At 44.5% G+C, this 13,735-nt stretch overlaps 1 protein-coding gene across 2 annotated transcripts in view; it reads right to left on the bottom strand.

Moving 5' to 3' along the window:
- LOC126981297 (protein phosphatase 1 regulatory subunit 14B-like) overlaps positions 1-13,735 on the bottom strand; it is a 93,572-nt gene that overhangs the window by 3,213 nt on the left and 76,624 nt on the right. For both annotated transcript variants that reach the window (XM_050832217.1, XM_050832216.1), the window contains 2 exons: positions 11,030-11,278; positions 2,488-2,616 (listed from right to left, as the gene is read on the bottom strand). In XM_050832217.1, the coding sequence (XP_050688174.1) occupies positions 2,488-2,616; positions 11,030-11,278 (378 nt within the window). The remainder of the gene's footprint in view (positions 1-2,487; positions 2,617-11,029; positions 11,279-13,735) is intronic.

Genomic DNA, 13,735 nt, shown 5'->3' with positions numbered 1-13,735 from the left:
TGCGTGAACAGACTGTACTGTTTCACCCAGTAAGCCTCCAAACACTAGTACCTTGCTTGGTCTTGGCCCAGGAGACATGAAGTCCCATAGTCTTTGCCTTCTTGGGCAGTGCCTCACAAGCCATTACCAGAATCTGCAGTGACTCAGTGAGAATTACTGTATCATTGGCAACAACAAGGTCAGTGATGCTGCTATTGCCAACAGATCCTCCACAATGACCCTGGTCCACACTTCTGGCTAATACTCAGTCTGTTAGTGAATAGTGGTATAGCAAGGATACAGTTTTGCCTCACCCCCACATTCATGTTAAAGAAGGTGGACATGCCCCCCCACCCCCACACAGACATACATACTTTGCAGCACTTTCATTCCTAGTGCAGAGGGTAGTTAAGGGGTCAGGAATCCTTGCATGAATACCGGTGCCAAAGGATGTCCAAGAGTGCCTCACAATGCACTGAATCAAAAGTCTTCTTGAGGCTGATATAGGCTACAAGTATCTTTTGTCAAAACTCATGTTGGCTCTCGACCAGGCCACAATACGCTAGGATATAGTCAGTTGTCATCACTAGGCATGAACCCAGACAGCTCAGGTCTCTGTACCTTCAATAGTTGGCTATAAGTCCGTATGAGCAATAGATGGTCAAGCCTAGCATGCTGCAGAGTAACATCATGATAGTTGTTACAGTCCTGATGATCCCATTTTCTTTCCAGATAGGCATGACCAGACCCTCTTCCAGTCAGGAGACATGATACCGGATTGTCATATGGCAGTCAAAACTATGCCTCCCGCTTAGAGCAGCTCCACTCTGAAGCTACAAACATTGCTTTTCCACCACTCAGCTTTGCCACAGCCTCCCTTTTGTCATCAGGTGGACCAGCATCAATTATTTGTAACCTAGTGATATGTAATTTTGTTGGAAATGGAGAGTGACAAGTGAGTGTGTGAGCCTCTCAAAGTGGCAGATCAGAAAGTGATTAGAGGAAATTCAGCTGACAGCACTTCTTATAAATGGTATGGATTATAGGGACAGCCATGAACTCAGTGCCGCTGCCTCGCAGGGAATCTGGCAAAGAATTCCCGGAACACAACAGAACAGGCGCACAAGAAGGAGAAAAGTTCTATATACACTGATTTAACAACTACTGACTTTTTTGTTTGCTATTTTCAGCAGTATTCACAGAACTTGCTAAAAAATGAATGAGGATGGAATGGGCAAGACTGAGATATAAACTTTCATTTTGATTTAGACAGATTCCACAACATTGTCAAGAACACACAATACTTTCTATAGACATAATCTTAATTTTTTAATCTTAATATCTCAGAAACACTTGTGACATACTGTATAAAAGGGCCAGGAACCCAAACACTTCCTAGTAACCTTGCTGTAAGAAGGGAAGTGTTAGGCTGATGAAATATGCATTGAGCTCCATTCCTGTGTGTGTGACCGGCTACCAAGGACGGGAGAAAATTACACTGATGGGAGTTAAAAGGAAGAAAACAAACGAGCACTTCATAGTAATCATGTCAGGGAGTGTTCACCAACCAATTCCCACCATAACAATTGTGTTGCTCCCTGCTGAAGTGAGGTAAGCGACATGGGGGTCAATCTTGCGATGTGGCTTGCCTGGCATCGGTCAACTATTCACGTTTTCTGAGGCAACTTTTCGAACAAAATTTCCGAGACGTTTTAGCATTATGGTCAATATTATTTCACACACATGCCTCGGAAAAGTGCAGGAACGCCAAACTTCAATCGCAATTTTCTCGTTTTCTTGTGCTTGTTGCTTCGCTTGCCTCACATCAGCAGGGAGCGACACAATTACACGGTCCATACATCAGGAAGAAAACTACTCGGGGAAATTGAAGTGCGGTACAGAAATTAACTTGTCAAAATAACGCACGATAACCAAACTATTATATTATCGCAATACGTGCAGTTCATTCTCATGCCTCAACTTCATTTCCCAGAGCATTTCTTTCTTGATATGTGTACTCCTTGGAAGGTGTGTGTACAAATTAGCAAACATAACATATAAGAGAGGACCCTGTGCATACTGATTGGAAAGTGTGTGTACTAATTAGTAAACATAACATATAAGAAAGAAGCCCTTTGAGTACGGATTGGAAAGTTGGAAAGTTTCTTTTAGTCGGCACAACATCTGTGGTCATATGCTGGAGAGAGACAGAAGAGGAAGGAATTATAGGAGAAGGGAACAGACCCCAGGAGACAGGACACAACCCCCGATTAATACCTGGTACCCATTCACTGCTGGGTGGACAGGGGCGTAGGGTATCGGAAAAGCCGCCCAAATTTTCCCACTCCACCCGGGAATCGAACCCAGGCTCTCTCAGTTGTGAGCCGAGTGTACTAACCACTGCACCATGAAGGACACCCCCAGTACTGATTGGAAGGTGTGTACAAACTGGCAAACTTAACACAATAATAAAGAAACCCTTGTACTGCCGCCGCCTCCACCACTCACCTCCACTTTATCCTTGGACTGTTTACAATCGGCCAAGGAGTCCCAGAGGTACTTCCTTTTCTTGAGCTCCCCTTCCACGTCCAGGAGCTCGTCAAGGTCCAGCTCCTTCTCCTCATGTTTGCCCTCTTGCTGCAATGTGAAGAAAAGTGTTACCGACGCTCCCCTTTAGCATTTTTTAAGGTCCGAGAGACAGGTCAAGGGCAAGAGAAAAATAATCAAAGAATGCCTAAAATGCACTCACTGTTAACATAAAAAAAAGGAACATGCCAAAATATAATGATCAATTTAATGTAGTTTTAGAAGTGTTAGTTATTTGTTGCTGTAAGAGGCAGGAAAGGCCGAGGAAAGAACTTAGGTATTGTTTTTATGGCATGTGTAGTTATTTCATCATGATATTGTTCTCGGATTATGCATACAGTCGTCCCTCAAATAGTACGGTTTCCAATAGTTAGGTTTTGGTTTTACGTGGATTTTCTAAGAAGATTTTTTGGGATTTTTTAATTTCCCGACAAGCAGGAAATTTAAAAATCCTAAAAAATCTTCCATGACAATCCGTATAAAACCAAAACCGAACTATTGGAAACTACTATTTGAGGGTCGACTGTATATCTTTTAAGTGCTCGGAACTGGCAATGGTGGATTCCTTGATATGACTGTACCTGTATTGTGTTATATCACGTTTACTGCATATGCTTAGGTATTTTTCCTTTAATTTTATCTAGTGTTTATGTTAGTCTCCCGGCTCAACTCACTGCCCCCCTCACACATAAAGACGGAGAATGAGCGAGTGGAGCAATAGAGAAATGAATGAATAAATAAACAATAGAAAAATAAACTCATAAAACAAAAAAGTAGACCAAGGATTAGGAAATATGAAAGAAAGTTAGAGAAAAATTGCAATATGAAATGAGTAAATAAGATAAATAACTAACTAAATAACTAACTAAATAACTAACTGTATTTGATCTTCCTTTCGGCCACCTCTTTTGTTTTACTTTAGGAGCAGCGAGTAGCGGGCTTTTTTTTATTATTGTTTTCTTTTTTTGTGTGCCCTTGAGCTGCCTCCTTTGTTGTAAAAAAAAAAAAATAAATAAATAAATAAATAAAAAGTGACACAAGGTTACTGTTTCAAAGGACCTCTTTACTCTTTCAATACCATATGGTCGGTATTGTTAGACGCCTCCGCCCCTCATGTCAACTATTTACAAAGGTCGAAAAGGAGATCAATCAGGTATTTTTAGGTGTTTTTTCACATTCATGGTACAGAAGAAGGGTCAAACTACCACCAAGGTCAAGAAACTACCCCTGGGAATGCCCAAAACGACCACAAAAGCCTTACCTTACCTTACCTTGGGCGACAAAATGATTAAAAATACGGCCCATGTGATTCTGTGTCATTTGTATTTTGGTATTTCACTTCCATGTCTAGTACGGTACTTTCTGTTTTCCTCTTCCAGCTCGCCTCTCTGCCTCCTCCTCTTGCCATCCCTCGCACTTCTGCTTACTCCCTCAACCCTCTACCTCCTTTAATTGAAACCATACTATATGCTGTGTCACATGTACTGGTCTATAATTCTGCCTAACTTTAATCTTTCCCTCCCTGCTCACCTCTCTGCCTCCTATTCTAGCCATATCTCACATTTTTGCTTACTCCCTCAACGCTCTATCTCCTTTAATTGAAACCATACTTCATGCTGTATCACATGTACTAGTCTATAATTCTGCCTAACTTTAATCTTTCCCTCCCTGCTCACCTCTCTGCCTCCTGTTCTTGCCATATCTCACATTTTTGCTTACTCCCTCAATGCTCTATCTCCTTTAATTGAAACCATACTTTATGCTGTGTCACATGAACTAGTCTATAATTCTGCCTAACTTTAATCTTTCTCTCCCTGCTCACCTCTCTGCCTCCTGTTCTAGCCATATCTCACATTTTTGCTTACTCCCTCAATGCTCTATATCCTTTAATTGAAACCATACTTTATGCTGTATCACATGTACTAGTCTATAATTCTGCCTAAATTTAATCTTTCTCTCCCTGCTCACCTCTCTGTCCCCTTCCTCAAGTCATCCCTCACACGCACTCCTACCCAATACCTCCTTTAAACTGTACTTCATTCTGTGCCTGGCATGTGCTTGGGTATTTCTCCTTTATATTTCTCTCTCGCTTCAATCTTTCCCTGCTCGCCTCACCGCTTCCTCCTACACTAATCAATCCCTCACACTTTTAATTGCTTTGTCTACCCGCTACCTCCTTTAATATCATACTTTAATCTGTGTCTGGCATGTATTTGGGTGTTTCTCCTTTATATTACTCTCTAGTTTCTATCTTTCCCTGCTCACCTCACTGCTTCCTTCTATACTAATCATCCTTTACACTTTTGATTTCATTCTTTTTTTTTTACGTGTACACCCATAGCGCCAGTAGGCTTGCTTAAGGGGCCTGGATGGTGTTCGGCCCCAGCCCATCATGGCGCAGACAAGTGTTTATAGTGGTGCCATCTTCTCTTCTTCTTCTCTGTCTACCCACTGCCTCCTTTAAAATCATACTTTACTCTGTGCCTGGCATGTGCTTGGGTATTTCTCCTTTATGTTTCTGTCGAGCTTCAATCTAACTCTCCCATATCATTTTTCTGCCTCTTAACCGTCTCTCACACCTGTGCTTACTCCCTCTGCTCACACTAAGCCATATTAATTAGAACCCAAAAAATTATTCCGTCTATTGCGTGCGCTCGGGTAATTCTCCTTTTCATTCCTGTCTAGTTTCGGTCTTTCTCTCCCTGCTCATCTACCTACCTATTTTTCTAGACATCCTTCACACTTCACATACTAACTCTTTTTTTTCTTTTCTTTCCAGCAGAGGAGTCAGTTCAAGGGCATAAAAAAAGATAACAAATGTGAAAGAAAGAGCCCACTACTCACTGTTCCTAAACCTCCTCTACCTTGTACTACCTTCTTTAAGACCTTAATTCATTCTGTGTCTTGCAAGTGGTTAGATATTTCCTCTCTATGTTTGTTTAGCTGTATCGTCCTCTTCCGCCTCACCTCTCTGCTTCCTATTCTAATCAGCCCTCACTCTTCCATACTTCCTCTCCTTGCTACCTCCTTTAAAATCATACATACTTTATTGTGTCTGGCAAGTGCTTGGGTGTGTCTCCTTTATGTGTCTAGCTTCTACCTTCCTGTCCCTGCCTCCCCCCACTGCCTACTGTCTTGTCTATCCCTGAAATGTACCTTTGCTTGCTCTCTCGTTCCTTCACCTTTCCCTACCATGCTTCCTCTCCTTGTGGTCTCTGTTCTAGCTATTCTTCACACCTTCCAGAGAACACAGAAGAGGAGGGAAGGAAGAGGAAATAATAGGAAGAGGAGAGGAAAAAAGGGAAAGAAGAGGAAAAAAGGAAAAGAGATGTGGATTTTATGTGGAATGGTGGAAAAGAGATGTGGATTTTATGTGGAATGGTGAATGGAATCGGACTTTTTTATCGTAATTTGATCTCCCTCATTCTATCATTATCTTCTTCTCTTTTTCCTCCTTTTCCTCTTCCTCATTCTTTTCCTCTACTTCCTCACTTCTTGGTCTCCTTCCCTCCCTACTCTGTCCCCTCTTATCTTTTCTAACTTCATTTCTTTGCCCGCTCCCCTCTCCCTCCCTCTATCTTCCTCTTCCTTCCTATCCTTCTTCTTCTTTTTCTCTTTCTCATTCTTTTAATTCCAGTTACTTTGCTTTTTAACTTCATTTCTTGCCCTCGCTTCCTCCTCTGTCCCCTCTTATCTCCTTCCTGACATATCCTTCTTTTCCTCCTCCTTCTCCTTTATATTCCTCTAATTTCTGTCACTCTTCCTACAAACCTCCTCAATTTTTGCTCTCCCTCCTTCCCTATTCTGTCACATTAATCTCCTTCTTAATTTTCTTCCTTTTCCTTCTCTTTTTCATCCTTCATTCGTCTCTTTTTGTCTTTATTTTTCTTCTTTCCTCTCTGGACTTTTCTCTTTTTCTTTTATCCTTCTCCTCTTCCTCCTCCTTTATATCCCGGTCACTCTGCCAACTAACTTACTCACTCCTTGCCTTCCCTTCCTAGTCTGTCAATTCCCTCTTCCTATCATACCTTTCTCTCCCTTCTCCTCATTCCTTTAAGTCTCATCACTGTCTCGTAACTCGCTCACTTCTGTACCCTTCTCTATATTCCTTTCATTCCTGCAACTCTTCCTCCTAACTGCCTCACTTTCTGCCCTTCTTCTTTCCATCTATATTTTCCCTTTCTTTCCGCTATCCACATCCCTTCCACTACATCTTCCTTCAACCTTCCTTTCTTCTCCTTATCTAGTTCTCTTTAATCGCTTCTCTTTTCTATCCTCGCTAAACACTTCCATTCCTCTCTACCCCTTTCCCCACATCCTCGTTCTCCCTGCTTTTCTCTCTTCTTGTCTCCTAATTCACTTTCCCTTCCCTATCTGGTCCCCTCGCTCCTGCCAGTTCGCTGTCCCCGTTTGCTCCCTTCTCTCGTTCTCCTTCACCTCGGCCCCTGCTCTTGGTCATGCGCTGGGAGTGTTAAAATCAACACACCACTTCACTCCACATGCACTCCTGTCAGCCCTTCCTTCCTCTCTTGCTATTGTTTGCTCTGTCTTTCTCTTTCCCTTTCTCTCTTCTCTTCTTTCTCTTTTCTTCTCTTCTCTTCCTCCCTTTCTCTTCCTCTTTTTCTTTCTCCTTTTCTCTTCTCTTCTCCTCTCCGTTGCTCTCCCTTTCTTTCCTCTTCTCTCCTGTTCTCTCCTCTTTCCCTCTCTTCTCGTCTCCGTTGCTCTCTCTCTTTCTCTCCTTTCACTATCCATGTCCTTCCTTCCTTCTCCCTTTACATCCCCTCCCTTTTTCCCCTTCCCTTTCCCAGTCTCTATCTCTCTCTCTCTCTCTCTCTCTCTCTCTCTCTCTCTCTCTCTCTCTCTCTCTCTCTCTCTCTCTCTCTCTCTCTCTCTCTCTCTCTCTCTCTCTCTCTCTCTCTCTCTCTCTCTCTCTCTCTCTCTCTCTCTCTCTTTTAAATATTCTTTACTTTTCCTGTCAAATTAATACCAGCTAGTCCTTCACCTTACTTCTGACCCCTTTCATTAATTTGTTATTCATGTAATTATCGACTTCAAAGTTCCACACACGGCCTGGTTGAGCTACAGGGTTTAATTAAGTCCTACCATTATGCTTGCTTCAGTTTTCATTCAGTGTTTGTATTCTCCTAGATATATGCTATTACTCTATTATATCAGTCCTTTTCATCATTATGCATACATTTTTAATTATTGTCTTTGTTACTTCGTATGAGCAGTTGCAAGAACTCAGCACTCTAAAAAAGTCTGAAGGATCCTTTAACGAGTGCTTACAAGGATATGGTCAAATCTCCTTGGCCACCCTCCAGCATTCTAAAACGAGTCCTACAGTCTATATCCAGGGCCAGTTTCACAGTTCCCCATGATCGGTTAGTAAGCTCCCAAATCAATACCAGAGCCTTCTAAATTTCCCTGTATAGTGTCTGGTGTTTATATTTAAGTTCACAAATTTGATGAAACTATACAGGAAAAGTCTTGTGTATTTAGTGTGGCATCGAAGACCTCACCATTTTGGATTGTATGGGATTCTATAGTTTGGTTCGGGCTGTTACGAAGACACTGTGTTGGACTGTGAAATCGGCTCCTAGTCTCTGGTACAAGATCCTGCAACTCTCAACCTTCGTCTTCGGTGCCGGCAAAATGGGAGTCATTAGAATCGTACCTCGTTTCGGGTCCATTAGCGACTGAGGGACGACACCTGACACCCACTGGAGCCGTGCCAAGGAGAAGCAGAAGGAGGAGGAGACAAAGGCGGTCAGGAAACGAGAAGGAAGAACATCAGGGAGCGAGGAGAGAGGAGGAAAAGAGAGATGCGACTCGGGAAAAATCAAGAGAGAAGAAGCACATTTAGAAGGAAGGAAAGAGTGGAAGAAATAGTGGGGTAGGTCAGGAGACAAAGAGGAGGAGGAGGAGGAGGAAAGTTAGAATCTGTGGTCATATGCCGGAGAGAGACAGGAGGGGAAAGGAATTATAGGAGAAGGGAACAGACCCCAGGAGACGGGACACAACCCCCGATTAATACCTGGTACTCATTCACTGCTGGGTGGACAGGGGCGTAGGGTATCGGAAAAGCCGCCCAAATTTTTCCACTCCTTCCGGGAATCGAACCCAGGCTCTCTCGATTGTGAGCCGAGTGTGCTAACCACTGTACCACGAAGCCCCCGGGAGCACAAGGAAATAAATATTTAGGGAACAGTCAAGTTTCAAGACAAGGAAACTGACAACAGACCCACTTTTTTGGTCTTTTTCTTCCTCATTTTTCAACGTGGTAACTAAAATTGACAACACTGACGAGAGAGAGAGAGAGAGAGAGAGAGAGAGAGAGATAATAATAATAATAATTCTGAAAGCCCTTCTACGTTGCCTTTCCTTTCTCCTCATCTCCTTCCTTTCTTCACTTTATCGACCTTCCTGTCATTTCTGTCTTCCCTTCTTCCTCCTCCTCCTCCTCATTCATATCTTCCTCCAGTCCTCCCTCCTTTTCTCCAAGTTCCTTCCTCTCCATCCTCCTCTTCCTCCCTTTCCTGTTCTCCTCTTCCCATCCCTCACTTTCCCCTTCCTCCCAATCTCTTCTTCCTCCAGTCCTCCTTCCTTTCCTCCAAGTTCCTTCCTCTCCATCCTCCTCTTCCTCCCTTTCCTGTTCTCCTCTCCTCCCTGTCTCTTCGCCTTCCCTTCCTCTCTCTCCTCCCTTGAATCCACTTTCCTGCCTCCAGAGTCTCTTTACTGGCAAGGGTCGCAGGAAGGAAACTGTAACTCATATCTTCCGAAGCATACACGAATACAGCCACGTATACCCACACACATATATATACATACGGAAGCGAGGCCAGACAACCGGAGCGACCGAGAGCGAGGGAGATAACCAGACAGGCCGCCAGAAAGTTGGAAAGTCAGACATAACAGACAAGACCAGGAAACCAGACAGCTTTGGTAGTGCTGAGTCAGACAGACGAAGCAGACAGTAAATCATTTGCGAACCAGACAGTGAACCAGTTGCGAACCAGACAGTGAACCAGTTGCGAACCAGACAGTGAACCAGTTTCGAGCCAGACAGTGAACCAGTTGCGAACCAGACAGTGAACCAGTTGCGAACCAGACAGTGAACCAGTTTCGAACCAGACAGTGAACCAGTTGCGAACCAGACAGTGAACCAGTTGCGAACCAGACAGTGAAACAGTTGCGAACCAGACAGTGAATCAGTTTCGAACCAGACAGTTAACCAGTTGCGAACCAGACAGTTAACCAGTTGCGAGCCAGACAGTGAACCAGTTGCGAACCAGACAGTGAGCCAGTTGCGAACCTGACAGTGAACCAGTTGCGAACCTGACAGTGAACCAGTAGCAGAGTTTAGGAAAAGCAGAGTCAGACAGTCAGACAGTCAGCCAGCCAACCAGTCAACCGGAAAGTTTAGGCCACGCATAGGGTAGGCGGTGGCTGAGTGGTAGCGTGATGGGCCCACATTCCCCGCGTGATGGACGACGCGGATTCGAGTCCCCACGCTACCACCTCGGATTTTTCAGTCACCGCCGAGTGGCTTAAAACTACCCACATGTTGTCCTGAAGACCACCCATCAACCCGGACTCTAGAGGAAACCGTCCAAGTGAATCAAGAAGGAGTTCCGGGGGGCAGCATGAGCCAAGAGAAGATGGCACTACTATAAACACTTGCCTGCGCCATGACGGACTGGGGTCGACTTCCATCCACGCCCCTCAAGAGAGCCTACCGGTGCTACAGGTGTAAAAAAAAGCAAAAAAAACAAAAAAAAAAAAAAAAAAAACGCTGTTACACGCAATCAGACACTAACTAACGGGGAACACACACCCGGGGGCACGTTGCTTCACTCACTCCCCGCCTACACTTCCGACGGACACACACACACACACACACACACACACACACACACATACACACACACACACACGCACACCCACCAAGTCAGCCGGTCAACCCATCAGGAAACAGGACACATTAACAGGAAACATAAGGAGTCTGTCTGCAAGAAGTCCAATGCAGAATATATCCAGCCATGAAACATATACATACATACATATATTCATTCACATCCATACGCCCATACATCCATCATTCCCTCTATCTTCTACACACTCGACCATCTATTTCACCCCCATCTACTTCTTTCTCTCACCGCTGTCTACCTCCCTTCCTTTCCATCCCTTTCCCCACATCTTCCTTCTCCCTTTTCCTCTCCTTTTTAACTCCCTTCCACCGACCCTTTTCATCTATTTCTTTCCCTTTCTTTCACATCCTTTCCATAGCCATTCACCTCTCTTTCCTCTCCTCTTAATCCAGTTCCCTTTCATCCAGTTCTTTCGTTCTCCTCGCTCTTCACCTCCCTCCCCAGCGCTTTACCCTCACTTTTCTCTCCTCCTCAGTCCTCACCCACCCCCCTTCTATTCCCACCCCTTTCATCCACTCTCATCCACCCACCGGCGCCGGGTAGAGAGACTGCAGCTGGTCGAACATCCACATCTCCACGTTGAGCCTCTTGCGGATGAGCGACATCTGGTGGGCGCCGTACTTGGCCGTCAGGTACTTCTCTTTCCGCTCCTTCACCTCTCCGATCGGCGCGAACTCCACGTGCAGGTTGGTCCTAGGGGGGCCGCCACGCCCTCGATCCGGGGACCCCGCCATGGGCCTGCCCGAGGTGTACGAGGCCACGCCCACTTCCATCCCGCTCTGGAAAGGGGGGGAAGAAAAAGGGTTAAGTGGTGGGCATATAAAGGGAAGGGTAGTGTAAAAGGGGGATTTACATAGATTTACATAGAAAATCAGACCACACTAAGAGGGGTTGATGATGGTTGATGATGATGGGGAAGATTAAAGACGAGGGTTTGAAGCGAGGAAGAACGGGGAATGGAGAAGAGGAAAGGGGAGTGTAAGTAAAAGGGAGGGATTGAGTGGGTGGGTAAGTAAGAGGAAGGGAGAGGAGAGGAAAAGGGAGAAGACAAGGAGGAGGAAAAAGACAGAGGAAGGAAAGGGAGGAGAGCTTGAGAGGAAAATGAGGAGGGAAAAGAGTAAAGCGGATAAATAGATGAAGTAAAAAAGATTGGGAAAAGATGGAAGGAGATAAAGAACAGAAAAAAATAAAGTGATCGAAAGCAGAAATGAGTGAAAAGGGAAAATAAAGGAAAATAATGACAAAAGAGAGAAAGAGGAAGATAGAAAAATGATAAAAGAGAGAGAGAGAGAGAGAGAGAGAGTGTGCGAGTGACATGTCTGATAGAGTGAAAATGGATGTGTGTGTGTGTGTGTGTGTGTGTGTGTGTGTGTGTGTGTGTGTGTGTGTGTGTGTGTGTGTGTGTGTGTGTTTACTCTTTTCCCTCCTCATTTTCCTCCCTTTCTTCCCTCCTTCTTTCTTCTCTCCTCGTCTTCCTCCTCCCCCTTCCTTTCCTTCTCCTCTCCTCGTTTTCTCCTTCCTCTCCTCATCTTACTCTTCATCCTCTCTTTCTTCTCCTCTTTTCCCTTTTCCCCCCTTCATTTTCTCTCCCCATTCTCTTCCCCTTCTTTGCATTTCCCTTCCCTATTTCCTTTCATTCCTTTGCTCGTGAACAGATTAAGGACCCGAATCACCACCCACTCACAGATGACATTGACGAGCGCATAAAGGAACCAAAGGAGGGCAAGCTAAATGAATCAGAGCATGGATGGCTGAGTAAAACAGATGAATGAGCGAGTGAATGAATGAATCGATAGGACAAAGGAGTGGGAATATAAATGAACCTATGCATGAATGATTAGGAAAGACAAAGGAGCGAGATGATAAAGGAATAGGCGAGTGAATTTGACAAAGGAGGAAGGATGGAAGTGAATGAATGCATGTTGATTGGATAAGAGAAAGGATTGGAAAGTGAATGACTAAAACATATTCCAGCTTCTCCTTTTCTCCTCCGCCTCCTCCTCCTTTTTCATCTCCTTTTTCATCTCCATCGCCAGCATCCCTGTTTTTTTTTATTCCTCCTTCTTCTCCTCCTCCTCCTCCTCCTCCTCCTTCTTTTTCATCTCCTTTTTCATCTCCATCGCCAGCATCCTTGTTTTTTTTTATTCCTCCTTCTTCTTCTCCTCCTCCTCCTCCTCCTCTTCTTACATATCTTCTCTTCCTTCTTCTTCCTCGAACTTCTGCTACAATTTTTCTTCTCCTCCTCCTCCTCCTCCTCCTCCTCCTCCTCCTCCTCCTCCTCCTCCTCCTCCTCCTCCCCCTCCTCTTCCTCCAGCAAGGACGAGTGCCTGAAGGGTGACTCTCTCTCTCTCTCTCTCTCTCTCTCTCTCTCTCTCTCTCTCTCTCTCTCTCTCTCTCTCTCTCTCTCTCTCTCTCTCTCTCTCTCTCTCACAACAGGGGTACGAGAATCGACCAGGATGAAAAAGACAAAGGAAAAACGAAGTGGAAGAGGAGGAAAGCGCACGAGAGGAGAGGATGAGAGGAGGAGAAGGAGGAGGAAGAGGAGGTGGAGAAGATAATAAGTATGATGAAGTTGAGATAAGACAAATGAAAAAAAAAACATAAGAGTGCAATGAGGAGAAGAAGGAAGGAGGAAAAGGAGGCGGAAGGGACAAAGGACAATGCAAAAGATAGGAGATAACATGGAGAGCGCAAGAAGGCGGGAGATAGGAAGCAGGTGATTGACTGGCAAGGTGGAGGAGGAGGAGGAGGAGGAGGAGGAGGAGGGAAGAGGGAGAGGAGTCGGAATAAAAAAGTAGTAGTAGTAGTAGTAGTAGTAGTAGTAAGTTAGGAACCGCGAGTAGCGGGCTTTTTTTATTATTGTTTCCTTTTTTTGTGCCTTTGAGCTGTCTCCTTCGTTGTAAAAAAAGAGTGGTAAAGAGTTGTAGAAAGAGGAATATGAAGGAAAGAAGCCAAAACAAGATATGGAAGAGGAGATGGAGGGGAAACATGGCAACACGGAAGACCAGGCGACAGAAAGCTTGCTGATTTATATAACGAAGGTGTCTTCTTTTTTTATTTATTTCCCGCCAATGTCTTTACTGGTACACCAATATTTCTAGATCAAATTAGTTTGGAGCTTAAAGAACTTGGATATTAAGGAACTAACTAACCAAATTCATAATACAGGTAGTTAGGAGACCATAACCTAATCAAATCAACGTTGGTATCATTTTGGTGACGCGTTGCTGCCCTCC

This window comes from Eriocheir sinensis, chromosome 47, assembly GCF_024679095.1.
Source record: "Eriocheir sinensis breed Jianghai 21 chromosome 47, ASM2467909v1, whole genome shotgun sequence".
NCBI lineage: Eukaryota > Metazoa > Arthropoda > Malacostraca > Decapoda > Varunidae > Eriocheir > Eriocheir sinensis.
Note: the sequence above shows the minus strand (reverse complement) of the source record. Positions and strands in the feature narration are given on the sequence as shown.